Below are 22744 nucleotides of genomic sequence, written 5' to 3'. Positions count from 1 at the left end.
TGGAGACCATTTTGGCAGATTTTTTAAAAAACGCATTCTCAAGAAGCTGAAGAGTACAAATATTGTGAACGGCATGTTTCAGCCAGTGGGACGAGCTTAGGTTATCCATTTGCAATTAACTTTCTTTCCCATGAAAGATGGCGGATCTTTTGTTTCCTGTCTCTGGTGTCCATAGCAGAACTTGCCTATTGTGGAGTTAGTGTGGACATGTGTATCCTTTACCTCCACTGCTTCAAGTCTCAACAGTAAACTTTGAAAGCACAGTGCAGGCAGCTAAGTGGCACAGCGGATAGAGCTGGAATCAGAAGGATGGGTGTTCAAACCTTGCCTCAGACACTTCCTAGCTATGTGACCCTGAGGAAGTCACTTAGCCCCATTTGCCTAGCCCTTGCCCTCCTGTCTTGGAGCTGTTACTACAACAGAGAGGGTTTACAAAAGAAAAAAAGAAAGCACAGTGGACAGTCTAAAATTTCTTCTGGTACTCTCTTTCACTGGAGAAAACAATGTTAGTCTTTGTGACCAAATGTACAAAAGGGTACTTAGTAGATCAAGTGGGCTTGGAGAAGGTTTGAACAGGAAGCCATCCTTTCTGGGACACATTCAGCTGAATACATCAGACTACAAAAGGATGAGATCAGTCAAGATCTAGATTTCCTAGGCAACCAATTTTTGCTAATAAAACATGAGTGTGTAGAATGACTGAGGAACTTTTTGGTTGACATGTCTTATCTTTTCCTGTCACTGCAGTGTGATGAGAATAGTACATTTAATAACCACGCACTCTACCTGGGTCTCCCATGCTGCAAAGAAGACTACAATGGCTGTCCCAATATTCCTTCCAGTCTCATCTTCCAACGCAGCACCAAAGAGACCTTCTCTATCTCCACACAGCTCTCATCCACCAAACTTACTCAGAATGGTATGGTGTTGTTCTTGATTAGGGAAATGCAAATTAAAATGATTCTGAGTTACCACCTCACACCTAGCAAATTGGCTAATATGACACAGAAAAGGAAAATGGGGAATGTTGGAGAGAATATGGGAAAGTTGGGGCATTAAATCACTTTTGGTGGAGTTGTGGTCTGATCCAACCATACTGGAGAGCAATTTGGAACTATGCAAATCAGGATTCTAAAACTGTGCAAATCCTTTGATCCATCAATATCTCACTAGCTCTGTATCCAAAAGAGGTCCAAAAAAGAGGAGGAAAGGATCTATTTGTACAAAAATATTTATTGCAGTTCTTTTTGTGGTGGCAAAAAATTGGAAATTATGGGTAATCCATCAATTAGGGATATGGCTAAATCAGTCATGGTATATGGTAGTGATGGGATACTATTGTGCTATGAGAAATGACAAACAGGATAATTTCAGAAAAATCTAGGCTTACTTGAATTGATACAAAATGAAGTGAGCAGAACCAGAACAACATTGTTCACAGTGACAGCAATACTTCTTGAATAGCTGTGAATGATCTAGTTATTCTTAGCAATGCAATGATCCAAGACTCAAAGACTCCCAAAGACTCAGGATGAAAAATGCCTCCAAGAAAGAACAGATGGAGTCTGAATGCAGACTAAAACATGCTATGTTTCATTTTATTTCTTATCCTTTTTTATTGAAATCTCTTCTATAAAATTACTAATTTGGAAAAAGTTTTGCATGATTGCACATGTAAAATCTTTATCAGATTACTTACCATCTCAAGGAGAGAATTAAGGAGAGAAAGTCAGAAGAAGGGAAAGAATTTGGAACTCAAAACTTTAAAAAATGAATGTTAAAACTGTTTTTACATATAATAGGGGGGAAAATAAAATACTATTTTTAAAAAATGGCATGGTGATGAACCATGACCCCATACTAACCACAGAGAGTTCTTGGCAGTCCAACCTGGGACTTTCTCCAGGGTCAGCAAACCAGCTGTGTTTTTACTTCACTGGACAAGTACAAGATAGGAGGGAAAGGATCTTCATGACCATTTAGATTTCTCCTCATTCTTTGCCTGCAGAGGACATTTAGTGCTTAAATAAATGGACAATGAATTGAGTTGAATTCCAAATTCACTGAAATTATTGGGATGCACTCATCCCTTGGGATGCCCTCTCAGGCATTGTCATCCCCTTTACAAAGGGCTGAGAGAATTTCATTGCCTTTTAAGGTCTTGTGCTCATCCTGTCGAATAAAAAGAAATTAGATTCCAAACTAGACATAATAGTGGTATCTGAGATGCCCTTGAGCTAGCCTTTCTGATTGTCACTTATAGTGTGTAGTGTAATGAAAAGAGTAATAGAACTGGAATTCGAACACAATTTAAGGCCTACTTCAAATATGTTTAATTTAATGTTTATTCATTATTAATTTAATTATTTGTTATTAATTAATGTATTAAAAATAATAATTTAATTTTAATAATAAATAATAAATTTAACTCATTTTTGTTATTTCAAATATATTTTATTGAAATCTTTTCTTTTTTTACAGCATCTACTTTTCTCAATGTATCCCTTTATAATTTCACAGCAATTACCTTTGTTTTGTACTTGTTGTTCCACCCATTTACATTTCTATATCATGTATATAATGTTTATTGGTTCTGATTACTTCACTTTGATCAGTTCATAAAAGCATCCTTATGTTTCTCTATATCCATTTTATATCATATCTTACTCATGAACCACATGACTCACTTAGCCTTTCACTGATTCATGGACATAGAATGTGTTTCTGGTTCTTTGCTACAATAGAAAATGATACTATAAATATTTTAGCATATATGAGTCCTTTCTTTTTATCATTGATATCTTAGAGGTATGTGCTTGCCTCACCTAGATCTCTGGGTAAGAATATAGACATTATTAGCTACTTTCTTAACATAATCCCAAGTTAGTTAGACCAATTCACAGCTTCATTAAGGTCCCTGTCTTTCCACAGCCCTTCCAACACTAGCTATTCCAAGTTTTATCATCTTTGACAATTTGTTAGGTGTGACAGCCCCTGAAATTTATTGACTTTGTGACCATGAGCAAGTCACTTAACTCTCCGAGCCCTGGTTTTCTCCTCTGTTAAAGTTCTATATAAATGTCAGTTATTACCATTATCTAAGTGAGCACTGTTCTGACTTTCAGTGGACCTCCTTGCTTTGCTGAAGTGGAAGGCTTATCCAGACCGGATCATGGATATTCTGGGGCGCCTCCGGCATGTCAGTGGGGAAGAAATCGTTAAGGTATAACAAAATCTTATCTCTAGGCCTTAATTTTGACTTTATATTAGAGAATGTGGATGTGGTATTTCAACAAAAAATGGAGGGAAAAGTATCTTTTTTTCCCTCTTCTCTAAGAATCATCTGAATTTTAAACATTTCTCCATAGGCATTATCCCAGAGTATAATATATTATATGTAAAGAGAAGGGGAGCCTGCTGGCTTTTTTTTGTTTGTTTGTTAAATTTGCTTTCTTTTTAACATGCATTCCCCCTTAATAAATCTTTGCTACCTCTTTCAATCAACATTTGAGTTATTCACTGGGCTTTCTGGAAGTCTTGTATTTTTTCTTTTCAAAAGGCAAAATAAATACTGGTAAAAACTACTATGACCAGAGCCTCTGGGAAACAAGTAATCCTAGTGATAAAGGGCTGCCTTGCATTTGTTTTATTCCCCTCCTCACCAAACACTGTCTTTCTTGCTCTGTGGCCTCCCTCTCCAAAGAACTAAATATCTAACTATTTTTCCTCCTTATAATTCTCAAAAAAAAAAAAAGCAACTAGCTACCACTTGCTTGGGTAGTCTCTAACTCTTCTTTCCCTCCATGTTAGATCCTAAGTAACTTCCAGGGTTTCCCCATGAAGATAGTCCCTTTTCCCAGGTCACTTTGAGTTTGAAACACTTAGCTTTAATTCTCAACTTCTGGCCCAGGAAGGATTGGTAACACAGTAACAAACTACTCTTCCCTTCCAGAATTGTTTTCAGATCTCATATATAGTCAAGAATGAGTATTTTCTATCTCTTCTTGGCTCCATAAATGCCTCCACCACTCAGTAAAGATGAGCTGGACCTTCTTTATTAAGCAGGTGGTCCTACACAATGAATTTTGAGTCAAATGTTTTTTTTTTCAAAATTGAAATATTTTTGAGGTTCTGAAATTAATTATGGAATTTGGGATCTGAAATGCATCTTAAAAGATTTTATTTATCCCTTTGTCTTTGGGCATGATCATAACTGTCCATTTGCTCTATATATTGGATTTATATACTTAGCAATAAAAAGAAGTCTAGAAATCCTCAAGTTCCGACTCTTCTTTTTATAAATAATGAATTTTATTCAGGGTTTCATAGGCAGTAAGAAGTACCATGAGACAGATCAGACCAAGATCTTTGAACTCCAAACCCAAAGCTCCTTATATTCTGTCCTGCTGCCTCTCCCCCCCCCCTGATTGTAGCCTTCTACATTCAAGAATATGGCCCAGGGAGGTCATTTTCTACATGCTTTTTAAAAACCCCAAGAAGATGAGATTCAGTCTTCTTCCCAATCATAAAGACCGAAAATGTCTGCCACTCTAGTGTTTATTGAAATTTGTTTCAAATTTTATTTCCATCCAATGACCAGATTACTATAATCTTTTTAAGTTTTTAGAGAACTTTAAAAAGTTCTTATAGAATCATATTGAGGGGCTTTGAGGTGGCTTAGTGGATAGAAAGCCAGATCTGGAGATGGGAGATCCGAGGTTCAAACGTGACCTCAAACACTTCCTAGCTGTGTTACCCCAGGCAAATCATCTAACCCCAGTTGCCTAGCCCTTACTGCTCTTCTGCCTTGGAACTTATACTTGGATATCAGTTGCATTGATTCTAAGACAGAGTATTGTTTTCTATTCTGTATTTCTATTTTGAACCTCAAAAATATTTCAATTTTTGAAAAGTGTTTTTCTCAAAAGTCATTGTGTAGGACCACATGCTTAATCAGAGTATTGATTCTAAGACAGAAGGTAAGAGTTTCCCAAAAAAAGAGAATCACATTGGACTTCTTCCATTAAAATAAATCCCTACCTACCCAGGGCATATTTTTATTTGTGAGAAAATATATCAACCAATAAGTCCAAAAAGAATATTCACAAAAGAAGCCTGTAGTAAGGGAGTTTGTGTTTTTCACTACGGAAAGCAGGGATCTTTCCAATAGATTTTTGTTAGGGCATCATTAACTTGTCTTAAACCTTCTAGAACCTACTGCCATTCTGAGACTGGATTTTGACCAGCAGACTGTTAGCTCCACTGCATGTTATTTTTGTCTCTTTTTATGAGAATGTAGCACCTCTCAGTTCTTCTGATATTCTGCCTTAGTTTTCTGTCTTAGATCCGTAAATGCTCTAGATAAAAGAAGATATCCTGCCAGATTTCCTTCCTTCACCTGAAACTTTTATTCTAACCATTCCTTCTCCCTGACACTGATTTCTTTTTATTTACTAAAAAAACTTTTGCTGTAAGTGTGCATAGTCTACTAAAGTAATTTACAGTAGAAGCAACTAGTATTATATGGCTAAGCTACAATATACATTCTAGTTTCCAAAATACTTTATATTGCATCATAAAGTTAAACCTGTTTGTATAAAAACAAATCACTTATTTGCTTACAATTTAACTTTAACATATTTGTCTTAACCAAGATATTATTAGCTTGTGATGATGATATTATGATAATATGAGCCACAAAGCCAGGCAAATCTATAGCTAATAAAGAATTCATTGTTACATCTTCGTTTCCAAATTGTTTCCATGTATGGGTTTCCTGTATTTTCAAATCTTTACTTTTTCCTAGTAAACTATCAAGCATTTTTAACCAATTAATTTAGCACTCTTTCAAGAAAGGGAACACTAATAGAACTCCTCGGGAAATATTTATTCAATGACTTTAGATACCCAAAGATCTCTCCCACTCATGTTGTCTCTTGTCACTATTTGTGGTTATTTTTTAATCTAGTAACTTTTAAAAATACTAATGATGAGCTCCTTTAAGATTTTGTCCAGTTAAAGTACTGCATTCTTCCCTTTCTTTGTAGAAAATGAAATGAATTAGGGTGTCTAAAACCAATCCTCTTTGTTTCTTGTGCTCTTTCAGTTTCTGCAAGATATCTTAGACACACTGTTTGTGATTTTGGATGATAATACTGAAAAATATGGACTTTTGGTCTTTCAATCCCTGGTAAGTGCCTAGCCCAAGTTCTGTAAAAGGATGACATCTACAAGGTCTCTATTCTGCTTTATAGCACTGATGAGGTGGATGGAGCTCAGGGTCTAAAGATAGAAGCCCATGCCTCTTATAGAGACATTGGGCTGAAATAAAATATTTATGGGTACAAGTAGATAAAATATTAATGTTTCGTCGTTCCTCAAATAAACCAGGAATATCCACTCCTGTCACCTTCAAGGGGTTATGTTTAATTCTCTTAATGAGTCATGATGCTTCTTCTGTGATCTCCTTCAGGTATTCATCATTAATCTGCTCCGAGACAGCAAGTATTTCCATTTTCGACCTGTGATGGACACCTACATTCAGAAGCACTTTGCTGGAGCATTGGCATATAAGTAAGCTCTATTTGACCACCATCTATCTGCTTTTTGCTTGACCCTTTTGACTTTTAGGTAGAAAGAATAGAAATTCCGGTTTAGAGGTCACTACCAAACTTCATGAAATTGTTACTGTATTCCCTGCCTTCTAAAGTAATGTTTCCTAAAGTGTCCTGATTTCCTATACAGAAGGCATTTGAAATCTAGATCTATCTCCCAGAGCTAGAAGAGATCAAGAACATTATTGGTACTCCTTAGTCAGATTGTTCTTTGCCATGAGGAAATATTCCCAGAAGAACCACTAGATTTCTGTGAAGACTCCTGCTCACAAAAACAATATATCCAAAATGACCCTCCTCCAGAATCCCATATCCCACTGATATTCTACCCCTATATGAGAGGAACCAAGAAAAAGTCCCTCATAGGTGACACTATGAAAGAGGTATGGCAGATTGTGGATCTAATTAGTAACCAACTGGACTGCCAATACACAATTTAAATAATGTTGCCTGTCTTTATGAAGAAGAAAATATGAAACCATCCACATGTTGTGATTTTAGGAGTGAAGGGAGGGGTACTCCTACCCCAAATTATCTCCCCTCTAGCCAGTTGTGGCCTTAAATGCCACTGTTTGAATATCATTTCTTAAGGTCGTGGAGACTTTTCATCTTCATCCCCAAAGTAGATTTATTACCCATTTAGTGATTTAAAACTTGATTAGTAATTCTGCACCTGAATATTTTCCTAATGGCAAGTAGTCCTCTCTATCACATATTTATACATTACTATCATAAATCTACATTTTGCCTTTACCCATTAACTGCAGTTGGAATGTGGCAGCCTTCAGTATATCCCATGATCCTAAATCAAAGGCTGCCAGCCCCAAGTTTTCAAGCTTTGCCAGTCCAAAATTAAAAAAGGATTTTCATCCATATGTCTCCTCCACAGAGAACTGATCCGTTGTTTAAAATGGTACATGGACCGCTCGGCAGAACTTGTTCGACAGGACCATATTCAAGAGGCCATGAGGGTAGGTATTATGCTTGCCTTTTGGGATGAGGTTGGATCATCAAGTCTAATAGATCCTTCTAATGAAATTCAGAAATGGTCACATTTTCTCTGTTATTTTCATTCTTTTGCCAGGAGGAAAAGGAAGTTATTATATATGAATTTAGTTTGTTCCACTATTTCCCTTAGCAAATTTTATCTTTCTGACCCTCATTTCCATTCACCAAAAAAGAATGATGCCCCCAAAAATGCACCAATCAGTGGCTAAGTTCATAGTAATGTGTGAAAGGGGGACCTAATTGAGGTCTGTCAGCTGGCATTGTACTTGTTACAGATCAGGAAAATGTACACTTCTCTTGATACATAAAAAGTACAGTGTACTTTTTCCAGTTCGTAAGCTGGACCAATGATACATGATCTGGATTTTGTTTTCATAGTTTCTACTTTTTAATAGCCTACCTTTGAAAATGAATATATTTGGAAGGTGGTTGGCTTGATATTTGCCTGGCTTACTTATTCTTATAGAACACATGCCGTTTTACAAGGGTACCAGGGATTGATTAACAGAGGACTGAAATTTAAACTCCTTAAAAAAAACTTTAAAGATTAAAAATTACCAAGTCTGTTTGAAAGCAATCAGTGCATGTTATCATTCTGAAGGGTCTGGGATTTTTATTTTTCACCATAATTCTTAAATGAATAATAAATGCCATTAATTACATAACCCTAAACTCCAAAATATGTTTTGTCCATCAGTATTAACTACTGGAGTACTATTTATCTTGTATTTTTCTCTAAGATAGCAGTTCATTTATATAGAGATACAATTTATTGGATTTTTGTTCATCCCAGTTTCCCAGTGTGAGAAAATAATACGTTCTACTAGACCTATTCAGGACAATAGTTAAAAGACTGCTAGTAGCACGTGTAGAAAAGAGTAAATTATATATGACTCTAATTTAATAATCTTCTGATCCAAAAAGACTAGAAGGTATTTTCCCACGATAAAGTCCCCAGTGCCAAGAAAGTTCTGTATGAGAGTAGAATATTGAATTTTCTTTTGCTAGCCCATTGACAGATAGATAGGCCATACATAGGAGCTTGAAAATAGAATTTCCTTTTATATATTTCAATCAACCATTCCAAGCTTACCTTCTTGGATGAGTTTCTTCCTGATGTCTCTTTGACTTCATTTTCTGCCAAGAGTCTCAATTACCTTAATAAAATTGGCTTTTTTTTTTAATCAGTGAACCAGTTTTTCCATCTTTATCCTGTTTTGCAAATGTTTCCTTTTGCTTCTGGATGAGGCTAACTAAACATTATGGGAGATCTTAAACTCCAGCTCAGCTCCAAAAGCAAATTAGATGCCTTTATCTTTCATATTTTTTAGAAACTATTTGTGGGGAAAACAGCTGGACTGAGGAATGGAAGACCTAGGATGTGGGCTCTGCCTGCCACGAAACATCCTTAAACAAGTCATTTCACTGTATTTTTGTTCCCCTGAGTGTAAAATAGAAATACCACTGCCAGGCTCTAGGCTACTCTTATGAAGAGAGGATGATGCCTTTATTCCTTGAAATAAAGATACTATGTAAATTTGAAGCAGGATTAACATCATTTTTATTGGTGCTGCTTATCCCCAAACCTATTAAAAGAAATTAGCAGAAACTTAATTTTTACATGGCCCAATTTTTTCCCTTTTCTTCCTACCCAGGTACTCCCAATATTAGTCCATGTTTCCATACTATTAGTATCTAAGAAAATAGTTTTAAGGCAATTTGATGAGTTCACCTAGAAGGAGGAGGCAATCAACTTTATCACCACTATGAGATTTGAATCTTTTGAAAAATACATTATAAAAGAAAATGCAGTTCTACCCAGTATAATTTTACATTGCACTAAATTTTCATTTGCTAACTGCTAGTTTGTTACCTGGTTGCTTTCCTGTCTCTCTTTATAGCTCTCATTTTTACTTTCTTCTTGCTTCCCTAAGGCTTTGGAATACCTTTTCAAGTTCATTGTCCAGTCTCGGATACTCTACTCCAGAGCTACATGTGGAATGGAGGAGGAACAATTCCGATCCAGCATTCAAGAACTTTTCCAATCCATCCGATTTGTCCTGAGCTTGGACAGCCGAAGCTCTGAAACACTCCTTTTCACCCAGGTGAGTTACGGTGTATTCTGGATCCAAGTTTGACTGATTCTGAGTCACCATGGATAGTTTTCTTTTGTGTTTCTGCTGTTCACATGGAAACAACTCTACAGATTTCTGATTTTTTGTGTAACATAGTATGCACTAGTTCAAGGGGAACGGGTTTCTAGCAAAGAATGGAGAGAGAAACCCCTGAATGTGTTATGAGAGAGCTAGCCTTAGAACAGGAGACCAGGTTCCAGCTCCTTCTGACATGTACTGGGGAGGTGACTCTGGGCAGTGACTCAGTCTCCCCTTGCCCATAGCATCTCTCTTCATCTTCAGAACCTTTGCCAATCTGCATGGTAGAGCTTCCTCATTCAAAGCTCCTGATAAAAGAAATCATAAGTTCAATATCTTCTTAAAAGGAATACAACTATAGTAGTAGTAGTAGTAGTCTCTCGGTAACCGAGGATGACGATTGTCTTTGTGTGTTTTTGTGCACAAAGACACTTGTGCATGAAGATTTAAGTGGAAAAGTCGATGCACAGAGACAGTCCCACTCTCTCGGCGTTGGAAGCCTGGGTCCAGTGGCACAAAAAGTCGTTACACCTGGAGACTTGCTCAGTTGCATTGGATGGCTGTGTTGTCCTTTGTGCTCCAACACGCCCTGAGCACTCCACAGTGCCTTGCTGCGTTGCCCTCTCAGCCATATATTCTCCTTCTTTAAACCTCTTGAGACTTAACTTGCAATTTCCAGACTCCTTTAGTCTTTTAAAGTATCTTGTTCATAAATTTAAAAAAAAAAAAAAACCTTTCCAAAGGCATTGGGTATTGGAGTCCTCTTATTAACCACAGTGTGAGTTAGTGACCTCACATGAGCACTTCTCAGATCTAGCAAGAAATAACTAGAAAGCCTTAGCCAAGAGAAGAGGTATGATAGTCCAGATGAGACAATGTGAGTGTGTTTAATTTATAGGCGCCTGGTAGAGTCATTCTGTCCTTGGTCACACTCAAGTGTTTCTTTTTTGTGTTCTTCGATCATTTCTGTTGGAGAAGTAAGACAGTGGGAATGATTTAACAGTAGGAATGTATCATGAAGCGAGTCTGCTAAAAAATGTCCAATTGGAGCATCTAGCTGGTTTAGTAGATAGAGAGCCAGGCCTAGAGAAGGAGGTCCTGGGTTCAAATCCAGCCTCACACCCTTCCTAGCTGTGTGACCCTGGACAAGTCACTTAACCCCATTGCCCAGCCCTTACCACTCTTCTGCCTTGGAACCAATACATAGTACTGATTTAAGAGAGAAGGTCAGGGTGTTTTTTAAGTGCCCTATTGGTTTCTGGCCTTCCTAAAGAGATTTCAGATAGCCGTCTTCATCACCTTGGTACATTTAGGTGTGTATATGGAAACTCTATCATGTTTAATATTTGAAATGTCCCCCTTTTGTTCTCCGCTTGCCACTCTGTTACTCCTTCCCCCAGCCTGGAGGACAGGGGAACCGAGCTGGCAATTGTAACCTCACAGAACAGTGAGGGCCGCCTGTAATTCTAATGCAAAGCTCCTCTACCTACCTTTCAAGGTGGGTGAATTCAGTGACCCCTTCTCCTCCCCCACCCCATCTGCTCCTGCTGCTCCGGCACTGCATATAGGTCCAAGGCAATGTTCTTCCTCTTAGACAGAGAATGAGCTTTGGGAGCATGCACGAAATGGGCAAAAGCAGATTTAATTCAGGAATGCCTTTACGCCACCGCCCTGCTCTGTCAAGATAAAAGGCAGAGATTCAGTCCAGCTCCATCACCTGTGCTCCTGCTCTAATGTTCTGTTGGGGCCGGGTCTGGATTCCTTCGCCTCCTTTGTGTCTTTGGTTTATCTTTGAGATGACAAAAGCCTGTGTAGCACAGGAGACTCGGCAACATATTTTTCTCTCCTTTACGTGAACGAAACACCACTTCCAGGGACACAAATGTGAGTGTGACGGTCCTTTGAGAATACCAATGACTTCTTGTCCTCTTTTTCTTCCTATGTCTGAAAACTTTCAATGGCATCATTTGGGCTTAGTTCCAGTCACAATAAGAAGCCCCCCGTTATCACAAGGCCAAGCCCAACAAAGGAAGGCACTATGAGAATGAAAAGCTAGGTAGCCAAGGCATGTGGTCCCTGATGACCCCTCTCAGTGTGAACAAGGGCTGCCTTAATATTCAACAGAAACTGCAGCTTTATCTAGGTCACATTCGCATATACACATAGTTGGCCAGCTAGCTGGTCTTTCCATAGAATAAATGTCACTCACTCCAAGCAAGGGCCTATAAACAAGCCTCCTGGTGGTCCCATAAATCTCTCCTCTCTGTCCTTTATACGTGGGGTGAACTTCACCTTTCTAATTGCTTTGGTAGTCAAAGCTTTACGAGCTGAGAATGCGACTGCATTTGGGGCTCCAATATGAAGGCTGCCCTGCTGGATCGCCAAGAACATGAAGGACCATGAGGCTGTCAGAAGGAACCGACACAGATGACCGGAGCTTTTTTCCATTGGAGCGTATCTCGATTCCAATAAATGCAGACCAGGGAATTCATAAATTGTCATGATGCAGTGAGAATTCTCTCCACTTTCTCCTACACTGAATTATCACACGTGGGTCGCCAAAGTCATTGTGTCATGCCATAAAAAGGTTTCTTAGTATAGTGGAAGGTCGTTGGACTGGGAATCGGGAGGCCTAGGCCTTCCTCTGTGTATGGTCACTGAGAGTACTAAAATAATGTTTTGCATCATGAAGTTGAACCCTGTGTGCCTCAACTTCTGTGTTTGTAAAATGAAGATATTGGCTTAATGATTCTATCCAGCACTGAAATTCCAATATTCACCCTTAACATAATCCTCTTTAGAGAATTTCATGCCTGAAAAAACTCTAGACTTCTAGCTATTCTGGATTTACCCTTGAGAATAGTGGCAATTCCTTGTGAAGGAAATAATTTGCAACATCTTCTATTTGCATAATTGAAAATAAGTTCATTTCTCGTGCAGAAGTATGAAGCTCTTAAGTCCGTGGTGGGCCTGGGGCTAGCAGACTGCTGATCTGTTATAAATGGAGCCGCTCCAACGCCTCTGTACTGACACTGACCACTTCCTTTGGAAGGCTTCTGCCTCTCTAAGTGTATTTAGAAGCAAAACCTTAGAGCTCAAGAGCTTACCTTCCAAACAGGGAGTGTTTTTCCCATAGACTTGCTGAATGAAAACAGTTACAAGGGCCATGAGACTTTTTCCCATCTTCTTAATCTTCTTTCCTGGCAAAGAAGTTACTCAAAGCTAAGTACTCAAAGCTAAAGTTCTGATCTCTTTCCATGACCAACTTCTGCTGCTCCTACTTAATACAGAGAGTTGGGCCGTCTCACTGGCGGCCGAGCCCGGCCGGAGTTCATGTGTCCCATAAGCTATGCTCTGTCAGAGCCGGTGGGCAAGATGAGGCTATCGTGTCCATCAAACCCCTGCTGACATGAAGCTGAGGGGCAGCATGTCCAACCTGAGCGGCTAATCGTGGCTCTCTCTTATTTTACAGGCTGCTCTGCTGAACTCCTTCCCTGCCATCTTTGACGAACTGCTCCAGATGTTCACTGTCCAAGAGGTTGCAGAGTTTGTGAGAGGGACTCTGGGGAGCATGCCCAGTACAGTGCACATTGGACAATCCATGGACGTGGTGAAGCTTCAGTCTATTGCCCGCACAGTCGATAGCCGCCTGTTTTCCTTTTCTGGTAAAAAAAAAAAACTACATGAAAAACGTACAGGATGCTTCAAATAATTGTTATCAGAGTCACCTTCACAGTCAAAACATTTTTTCTTCTCATAATAATAAAGCTAATGTTTGGGGGGTCTGACGCATGCAGAGACCCCTTCAGTCTGCTTGGGTGATACGATTTCCCTGAAACAGTCTGACAGAGTCTGGACATGTGCAAGGCCACCCCCTCCTCCCAATTACAGCAGAAGTACAATATTCTGTGTTTGTTTGCCTATCTTGTTAGATCCCTTTGGAAGTTTGAGGCTAGCACTATTTTCATGGAGATAACACTGTTATTTCTGCACTATTTGTGTCTTTATCATCTTATTTCATCCTCACATCACTGCTGGGAACTACGTACAGTACATATTGTTATCAACATTTTGCATATGGGAAAAAATAAGGTCTACAAATGTCTCCAGTGAGTTAGGGAAAGAGCTGTTCTAGAGAGCAGGAGTTCCTCATAACCTCTTTTGGCTGTCTGGTGAAGCTTATCATCCCCTTCTCAGAACAATGGGTTATTGCCCACACTCACAATTGAAAGAAATTCTAAAGGTTGGTTATAGGTTAGTGAAAATAGAGATGCAATTTTTTTTGTCATCCAAGTACACAAAAAGTACTCTATAATCTATTCTCAGACCCCTTTGGAGTCCAAAGAGCCTAGGTTAAAAACCTCCGATCTAGAGAAAGCAAATTTATTGAACTTATTATTAGCCCAGGACTCTAGATGCTGTGTCATTCCCTGAATAAATGAGACTAAAGGTGATATTGGGGGAAAAGGCAAAAGAAGAAAGTCATCTAAATTCATGCAAGAGAACAAAAGTTGGCAATTAGATTTGTTCTGATTTTCAAAGGCTTATCAAAATACAAAGGACATATTACTCTCATTTTGTTAATTGCTATTGAAACAGAGCTTTAATATAACAGATTGAGGTGAAACCGTTGTGTGCTTAGCAGCTATAATAGAGAAGGGGCATAAGAGGATATTTATGCATGACCACTCAGCACTGGATTGAGTTGGACAAATGGTAACTCACACCTGCTAACAAATAGTAATTTCCATCAAATCTTCCAGCCCAGTCAGTGCAGTTAAGGCCAGATGTGCTATTTAAATGGACTTTTCACTGTGAGATGTGCTATTAATTTCGAGGTTAGTCATTGAAATAATTTCATTCAGAATCTGTCCCCTGACTCACCCTGTAGCACATTTCACTCATTACAGGCAATGTTTGAAATGAGAGTAGAAGGGAAGTGGAGTGGATTGTCTATCATTTCTGTTGGAAAAAAAAACAAAAGATGGCTTACCAGAAGGAATAAGATGCTCCAAAGCATCTGCTTGACTTTTGGGCTCTCCTAGAAAAGAGTAAATAACCTTCCTCATTTCCTAGTTCCAGCCTTGTTTGGAAGCTCTAGAGACAAGGCACTTGATGCCACAAGTTTGAGTTTGCTTGGTGAGTAAGCAAAGCTAACACTAATGTCCAATTCTCCTCCAAAAGTCACCTTAGGGCTCTGCCTCTTCTCTTGCAGAATCCAGACGCATCCTTCTCCCTGTGGTTCTTCACCATATCCACTTACATCTAAGGCAACAAAAGGAGCTGCTGATCTGCTCCGGGATCCTCAGCAGCATTTTCTCCATCATCAAGACCAGCTCGTTGGTAATGGGCTCCCTCTTCCCAGTGGCCTAGCTCTAGTCTGTTCTTATCATGAGCAGGCACAAACTAAGAGTGCTTTGTGCATCATTCATTCAGGGAAACTTCTCTTAGGAATGAAAAGATGCCCAAGTGAATGAACTCTGTGTTTATATGTATGTGCACATATGTACCCACTTCTGGCATTTTTGATACAAGGTGATCTCTCCATTTTAAAAAACTCACTTCTACAAATCTATATTAGGTTGATGCATTCTCAAACTCTCTTCATTATCTATAGACCCAAAGGCTAAGGTCTATGTTGATATTCTCTATGTTTTCCTGAAAGACATTAATTATGGATTTCTGGTAAGTTTCTAAGGATTCCCCCCAAAGATGGCTTCATGAGATTGGACCAAGTTGCTTAAATATTTCCTAGAAAAAAAATACCTTCCTTTGGTTCCTTAAGAAATCCCAGAGGTCAGAGAGAAGCAGAAACATTGATTTAATGAGAATTGAATACCCACAATGTACAGGGCAGACTGAGAATTGAAGACTCAACCTTGATCCACTGAGGATGTAAGAAAATAAAAAGATGAACTATGCAACTAAATAGCCTTTAAGAATGATGCCTTCAATATAATAGCTATTCCTTTCTTTCTACCTTTCCCTGTCTTCCCTATCTCCTTTCTTACTCTTTCCTTCTTTCTTTCCTCCCTTCCTTCTTTCAGTCAAAACCTAAACAGGAGACTGAGTACAGTATCACCACAGTTATAGGTTAATTTTATTATTTTATTAAGCCAAGAGAAGCTTAATAGAAGGATTGCCTTTAAATGATATCTCTCTGAATGGAAAGTGCAATACATTGTGCTCTGCCCACAGGATGGCCCCAGAGAAGAGGATGAGGTAGAAGTAAAATGACAAAATAAGACAAATTCAAAGGTAGCATACAAGGTTTGAATAATTGGGAGTAAACGAAGGCAAAGGTGATTCCAAAAGGTGTAATATGATGGGGAGGGTCTTAAGATTCAGTCAAGCGTGAATTTTAGCTGGAAGGAGATAAGGGAAATTTTAAGAGGAGCCAGCAAACCCTTTATCCTTCCATGATGCCACCAGTGCTAAACAGAAGGAGAAAATGAAGAAGAAAAGAGAGAAAACAAATCATGTGCCATAGGTTGCTCATGACTGCTGTACAAGGCTTTTAGAATGAGGGTAAGCAAATTGATATCCAAGAATTCATTCAATAGTGAGTAAATGTATACATGTTCAGTGCACAGTTCTGGGCACTGGAAGAGATAGAAAGTTTAGCTAAAACATAGCCTTCGCTCTTCTGACACGTATAGTCTAGTCAGATGAAATTTGGGCCAATTGTAGTAGAGAAATTCGAGGAGACAAGAAGATTGAGCTGAAAGATAACAAGATCCTATGCATTAAAGTTTTAAGTATTAACAATAGATCCAAAGATTAAATATGGGAGAGTTAGAGAAGAATCGCAGATGATTCCAATATTCAGTGTATAATGAAATGGAAAAAATGATTAATGGGCACTTGAGAAGGAGGGGTAGTCCATCTTTCCCAAGGTTAATTGAAGTGATGGTGAAGTATACAGGAATATGGAGTTTGTAGAAATGAGAAGCAGACATATGGAACATAAGGAAGGGAGATAAAGAAGCCGAGATGTGACCAATTCACAGCAATTAATCAATCAGGTAATCATTGAATAAGCACTCTGTGTGACATACACTGTGCCAGGTCCTGGCGATTCAGAGCCAAAAGTGAAATTCTCCCTACATTCTACCAGGTGAAACAACATACACACAAGTAGGAAAAATCAAGTAGATACAGAGTGATTAGAGTAGGGAATCAGAATAGCCTTTACATAGAATTGGCAACTCAGGTAGAAAGCAAAGGATTCTAAGACATGGGAATGAGGAGGGAGCATGTTCCAGGAATGTACTAAGAGCTAGTAAGTACACAGTTCAGAGATAGGTATGGAGTGTCATAAATGAGAAATGGTAAGAAGTTTGACCAGGGCGGGGGGACAGTTAGGTGGTTCAGTAGATTGAGAGCCAGGCTTAGAGACGAGAGGTCCTGGGTTCAAATGTGGCTTCAGATATTTCCTAGTAACCCTGGGCAAGTCACTTAACCCTCTTTGCCTAGCGCTTACCACTCTTCTGCCTTGGACCCAACACACACAGTATTGATTCTAAGACAGAAGGTAAAGATTTAGAAAAGAAAAAAGAAGTTTGACTGGAGTATGTGAGAGGAAGTCATTTGAAATAAGACTAAAAGATAGATTGGGTTGTGAGGGACTTTATTTATCAAACTGAGGTTTATAGGTGCAAGCAAAGTTGAAAAAGGTTGAAATCTCCGAAAAAGAAAACTTGGAGAGAAACTAAAGACTTACAAGGGTTAGTGATAAACTTGCTACTGTTCTACCCTTAAATAATTGTTTCACTGGATGTAGGATGATTTGATCACTTGGATTTCTCAAAGCATTATTCGATCTTAAAAGTGCTTTATAGCTTTTCTTCCAGGAAACCAATATAGATATTAAAATCAGGACTTTTGCTTTTCCACTATGGTAACTGTTAACCTCTGCCTGTAACTCAGACTTGTTTGATGAGCGATGACAAGGCTGCACTGAGATTGCCAACCATCTCAGGGGATCCTTCCCCCATCTCTTAGTCTTTCCAGGTATTCTGGCCATTAACTCTAACGCAGCAGCATTACAGGTGCGGAACATTCTAGCATGAAGACAGTGCCTAACATGACTGCCTTTGTAAGTGCTGCTTCCTGGGCTTTCTCCGGCTCCTCCAGGCTAACAGTGTGCTTTCTTGCTGCTTGCTCCAGGAAGCAGATGTAGTGGAGGAGGTTGAAATGATGGTGGAGAGCCTTTTGGATGTGCTCTTACAGACTCTGCTCACTATCATGAGTAAATCACAGTCTCAGGAGGCGGTAAGAGGGCAGCGGTGCCCGCAGTGCACAGCCGAAATCACTGTTAGTAACTAACAATCAGGTTCTATTGCCTGCTTTTCTAACCTTTAATTCCTTCACCCAACCCACCTCACCACCCACCTTCATCCCATTTCCATCTCTCCTGCATGATTGATCAGAGCATGTCTCCTTTCCTTCTTGAGTCACATGGCATTTCTTTATCCTGGAAACCAATCAAAATTCCAGTTTCGTGCCTCTCAAAAAAGAGCAGCAAAAATGAGTTGGTTGTAGAGAAAGCTCTCTTGGCTTTCCTGATACTTTCTGGCATTGGCCTCTGGGGTCAATCAATTTCCAAGGCGTAGAAATAGTTAGGGAGGATTCCCATGTACTGTGCTGAGAAAATGAGAAAGAAAATCCCCTCCTAATCTGCCAGTGAGTGTCAGCACAGAATACCAATATCGCATAAACCTAAGTCATGTGCAATTTAAAATTATGCTCAGTTGTAATTTGCCTTTGTTGGGAAGCTGCTGGCTTCTGGCTGTGGTATCAGTGGCTAAACTTCAAGCAGCAGAGATTTAAGCCAAAAAAAAAAGGGGGATAAGACAGAAATATACAATTAGCCATGTGTATATGATTTAGCACAGAAATAGAAGAGACTAATATTTCAGAAGGAGTAGAAAAACAGTTACCTCGCTTCCAGAACAGAGAAGGGAGTTGGCATTGCTGAGCTCTAGAATGGACATTTTTGTCCTGATGCTTTGAACAGGAAAGACCAGCATTGCAGGTAACATCTATTTTTTTAAGTCTTCCATTTGGCAGATGGGGATTAAAATTAATCTCTCTTCAATTAAACCTTCTCTAGAAAAATGCTGAACTCTAAGTATTTGAGGGAAAGAGAAGAGAGTTTGGAGAGTAGGAAGAGATGGAGAAAGAGGCAACATCAGTCTTCTGCAACAAGACACTGTGCCTGTAACTGATGTGTTCCTACCATAAAAAGGTCCCTCAATGTCCTGAGGGACCCTATTTGAAAGCTCTCTTACTTTAGAGAAATCATATAAATAAACATATGCACAAATACAAAAAGTGAGGAACTTTGATGGTAGATATATTATTATAAAAATTTAAATCCTTAAAATGGGTATATATGACATATGTGTGATTCTTCATGTTTAAATAGAACTTTATTTTTTTTTATTTTAAACATTTTATTTGGTCATTTCCAAACATTATTCACTGGAAACAAAGATCATTTTCTTTTCCTCCCTGCCGCCCCTCCCACCACCTTTCCCTCTCCCATAGCCGACACACAATTCCACTGGTTATCACATGTGTAGAACTTTATTTTTAATAGAACTTGATCCCTCAAAAAAGAAGGAAGAGAAGAGAAGGGAAGAGGAATAAGCAATTTTAGACTAACTACTGTATGCCAAGTACTAAAATGCTAAGCACTTTTTTACAAATATGATCTCATTTGAGATAGCTCTGGACCTATGATTTCTTTAGTAGAGAAAACTCACCATATGGAGACTACCTCCACTAGTATAAGTCTATACTGCAGGTTATAGTCTTAAGAGTTCCCTGAAACACTAACAGATTAAGTGACTTTTTTTGGTATTCAATCACGCTTGACACTTAGTGCTGCCATTTGGAATTTTTCTTGGCAAATATGCTAAAGAGGTTTGCCAGTTTCTTCTCCAGCTCATTTTATAGATAAGGAAACTGAGGCAAACAGGGCTTAGAGATTTACCCAAGGTCACACAACTAGTAAGTATCTGTGGCTGGATTTGAACTCATGAAGATGATTCTCCTTGAATCCAGTCCCAGCACTCTATCCACCATGCAACCCAGCTGCCCTACCCAAAATGAAGTCAGAGATGGAACTTGACTCCAGGCCTTCTTGGTTCCGATTTCAACTCTTTATCTACTGTTCATATCAGCTTGACATATCACATGATAATAATTTTATTTCTTCAGCAAAGGTAACTACACCTGAGTATTGAATTGAGGTCAGATTCCATTGGTCTTAAGAATACTACAAAACTCTGCAAAATAAAGTCATTTTCCAAAAGTCTTCCTGGATAGCCATCTTTCTGGCTACCAAACTCATTTGCTGCCCCACCCCAAAGTTGCCATTATTTTGGCATGTGGGTGGTAAAGGTCTTTAAAGCCTGTCTCATCCAGTATTTTCTGCTCTGAGCCATATTTGGCATCTAAAGAAGTTTTAAGGACTCTCCATTTTATCCCTAAATTCTACTACCTTCCACTCTACCCTTACTTATCCCCAATTATATTTGGGCCCTTAGTGTTTCTACTTTCTAAATGTTCTGTGTAGTACCTTTTTCTAATTGCTGCCTAGTCCTTAATCCTCCAAACTCCTAGTCTCAGGAAACCCATGAATCCAAAGGCTCTCTAAGGTCTGAGTCTCTCTGGGAAATTTTGTTTCACATGGGTGGGATGCGAATTCTTGCAATAAGGCAAGTTAGAGGCCTGTGCATGTAAACTGTTAACTGGAAAACAAAATATATCAGCTAAATAGAAGGAGGATAATCAGCCTCTCACCTTGAGAGGCTTCCTCAGTATGGGTTCCCATAATGTAACGACACTTTCCAACCTTACATACATTGCGGTAAATGCCCTATTTTGAGCAGGCCTATCCTTCTTTACCAGAAAATGAAGCTCATTTAAAGCTTGATAGTTTCCACCATCTTTCCATGGACATTGGGGCCATTTCAAACCCACCCCCTTTTCCCTTGACCCAGGTGGATTTGGGGGATATTATCCTAGTAATCATCTGTGCTAAGTGTGTGTGTGTGTGTTCCTATTGGTTGACAGGGAGAATATGTATCCTGCCTCCTCTCTCTTCTCCGTCAGATGTCAGACACACATTTCCAACATTTATTGGACAACTTTCAGAGCAAGGATGAGCTCAAGGTAGGAGGAGGTGGGATACAGCAGTAACTACTGCTAGATTGTTATATACTGAAGAATAGAGGACAAAATTATGGAAGATTGGCTTTGGCTTTCTGCTTCTAGAGAGCAAATGAGTATTTCCAAGAGACAAATGAAATAGGAGACACGGAAATCCAGCCTTTCTTTGGAACTGGTATTACAGCCTTCTTCAAACTACAGGTTGTCAAGTTCTCCCCAGTAGTAACTGACTGACTTAATAGAATAATTTCCCTTCATTAATACATAATTCCAAGAAGATGTCAGGAGCAGAAAAGTGGCAATTGCCCCATTAACCCATTGCCCTTCATAAGGCTACAGGAGCTTGGATTGCAAACACTAGAGCAAGAAGCACTTAGAAGCTGCTGGCCCATAGAGCCAAGGCCAAATGAGAGTATTCCAAAATAGCTCTCAAATACAACATGGCAAATGAACAGTATGGAAATATATTTTGCATGATAGTACACGTATAACCCACATTGAATTGCTTGCCAGCTCCAGGAGGGGAGAGGGAAGGAGGGAGGGAGACAGTTTGGATCATATCACTTCAGAAAACTTACATGGAAATTTATTACATGTAATTGGTAAACTAAAAAGTCTTTAGTCAAATACAACATGGCAGCACATCTGCCATTCTCCAGCTGCAGAGCCATCAAGATTCATTAGCCTCCCTGAACGGTTAGTTACTCATGCTTCACTGCATTCCTCACCTGTCCTTTAAGGGCATGTCTGTCACCCAAGGACTTGTTTTATGCACAGTTCCTGGCAGAAAGGTTGCAGCTGCTCAGGGCATAGTCCCTGGCCTTAGCTTGGAGTTTGAATATGTCTGTGGAAGTGCTCACTGCAAAGATACTTGTACAGGTAAACAATATCTATATCTACATATCTGTATCTATTCCTATCTGCATGTGTGTGTGTATAAATAAACCATATAAACCTATTTTAGTTTCCCTTAACTAATTTGAAGGGGCCGATCTCCTAGAGGGCACTTTCAAGGAAAGAAACAGAAATCTATTGATAAGTTCCTAGCCTGGTATAAACGTTTATGACTTTATTTCTGCCAAAACATTCTAAGGTAACATAAAAAAATGAGAAAATACAGCATAATGTACAACTCAAGAGCAGCTCACTAGTAGACGGACAAGGAAAACAGACTCATTCTGTTCATATAACAGCCAGACTCTTTCTTTCTCCCATCAAGAGACCTTTTGACATTAAGCTAAACATACACAGTACTTCTCAGGAGCTGATAAACCTAAGTGCACCTTCATAAGAGTCTTCAGCCACACTTCTATCCTTTGGAAGCTCCAAAGCCCCCCACCCTAAAGTTGGAAGGCACTTCAGGAGACACTCAAAATCCCAGCAGGAAAAAATAATCCCTCTTGGCAGTAAAAGCCCATCATTGATTTCACTGAAGCCCAAGAAAACAGATGAGATGTCTTGATACTAATGGCTATTCTCTTATTCCAGGAGTTCCTGCTTAAGATATTCTGTGTATTCCGGAACCTGATGAAGATGAGCGTCTTTCCTCGGGACTGGATGGTGATGAGGCTGCTCACAAGCAAGTGAGTTTCAATGGGCCATTCGCCTGATCATCCTTATTGCTGGATGGTGGATTAGATGAGAAATGAGTGAGTTGCTGGCATCAAAGGCAGCAATTCCTGTGTGGCTACCAAACCCTGTAGATAGAAATGGCAGCCCAGAGAAAGATATTAGTGAAAAAGGATTGGGATAGCCAAAGGAAAAATGAAAACAAAAAAACTTTGTGAA

At 39.1% G+C, this 22744-nt stretch overlaps 1 protein-coding gene across 6 annotated transcripts in view; it reads left to right on the top strand.

Moving 5' to 3' along the window:
• Nucleotides 1-22744, top strand: part of DOCK3 (dedicator of cytokinesis 3) — a 604983-nt gene that overhangs the window by 496162 nt on the left and 86077 nt on the right. For all 6 annotated transcript variants that reach the window (XM_056805016.1, XM_056805021.1, XM_056805018.1 and 3 more), the window contains exons 18-28: nt 748-919; nt 3126-3223; nt 6107-6190; nt 6473-6573; nt 7504-7585; nt 9557-9727; nt 13248-13440; nt 14991-15118; nt 17945-18091; nt 20861-20959; nt 22445-22539. In XM_056805016.1, the coding sequence (XP_056660994.1) occupies nt 748-919; nt 3126-3223; nt 6107-6190; nt 6473-6573; nt 7504-7585; nt 9557-9727; nt 13248-13440; nt 14991-15118; nt 17945-18091; nt 20861-20959; nt 22445-22539 (1370 nt within the window). The remainder of the gene's footprint in view (nt 1-747; nt 920-3125; nt 3224-6106; nt 6191-6472; nt 6574-7503; nt 7586-9556; nt 9728-13247; nt 13441-14990; nt 15119-17944; nt 18092-20860; nt 20960-22444; nt 22540-22744) is intronic.

The sequence above is a fragment of the Monodelphis domestica genome, chromosome 7, assembly GCF_027887165.1.
Source record: "Monodelphis domestica isolate mMonDom1 chromosome 7, mMonDom1.pri, whole genome shotgun sequence".
Classification (NCBI taxonomy): Eukaryota; Metazoa; Chordata; class Mammalia; order Didelphimorphia; family Didelphidae; genus Monodelphis; species Monodelphis domestica.
The sequence above is the reverse complement of the archived record's forward strand: the minus strand, read 5'-3'. Positions and strand labels throughout refer to the sequence as shown.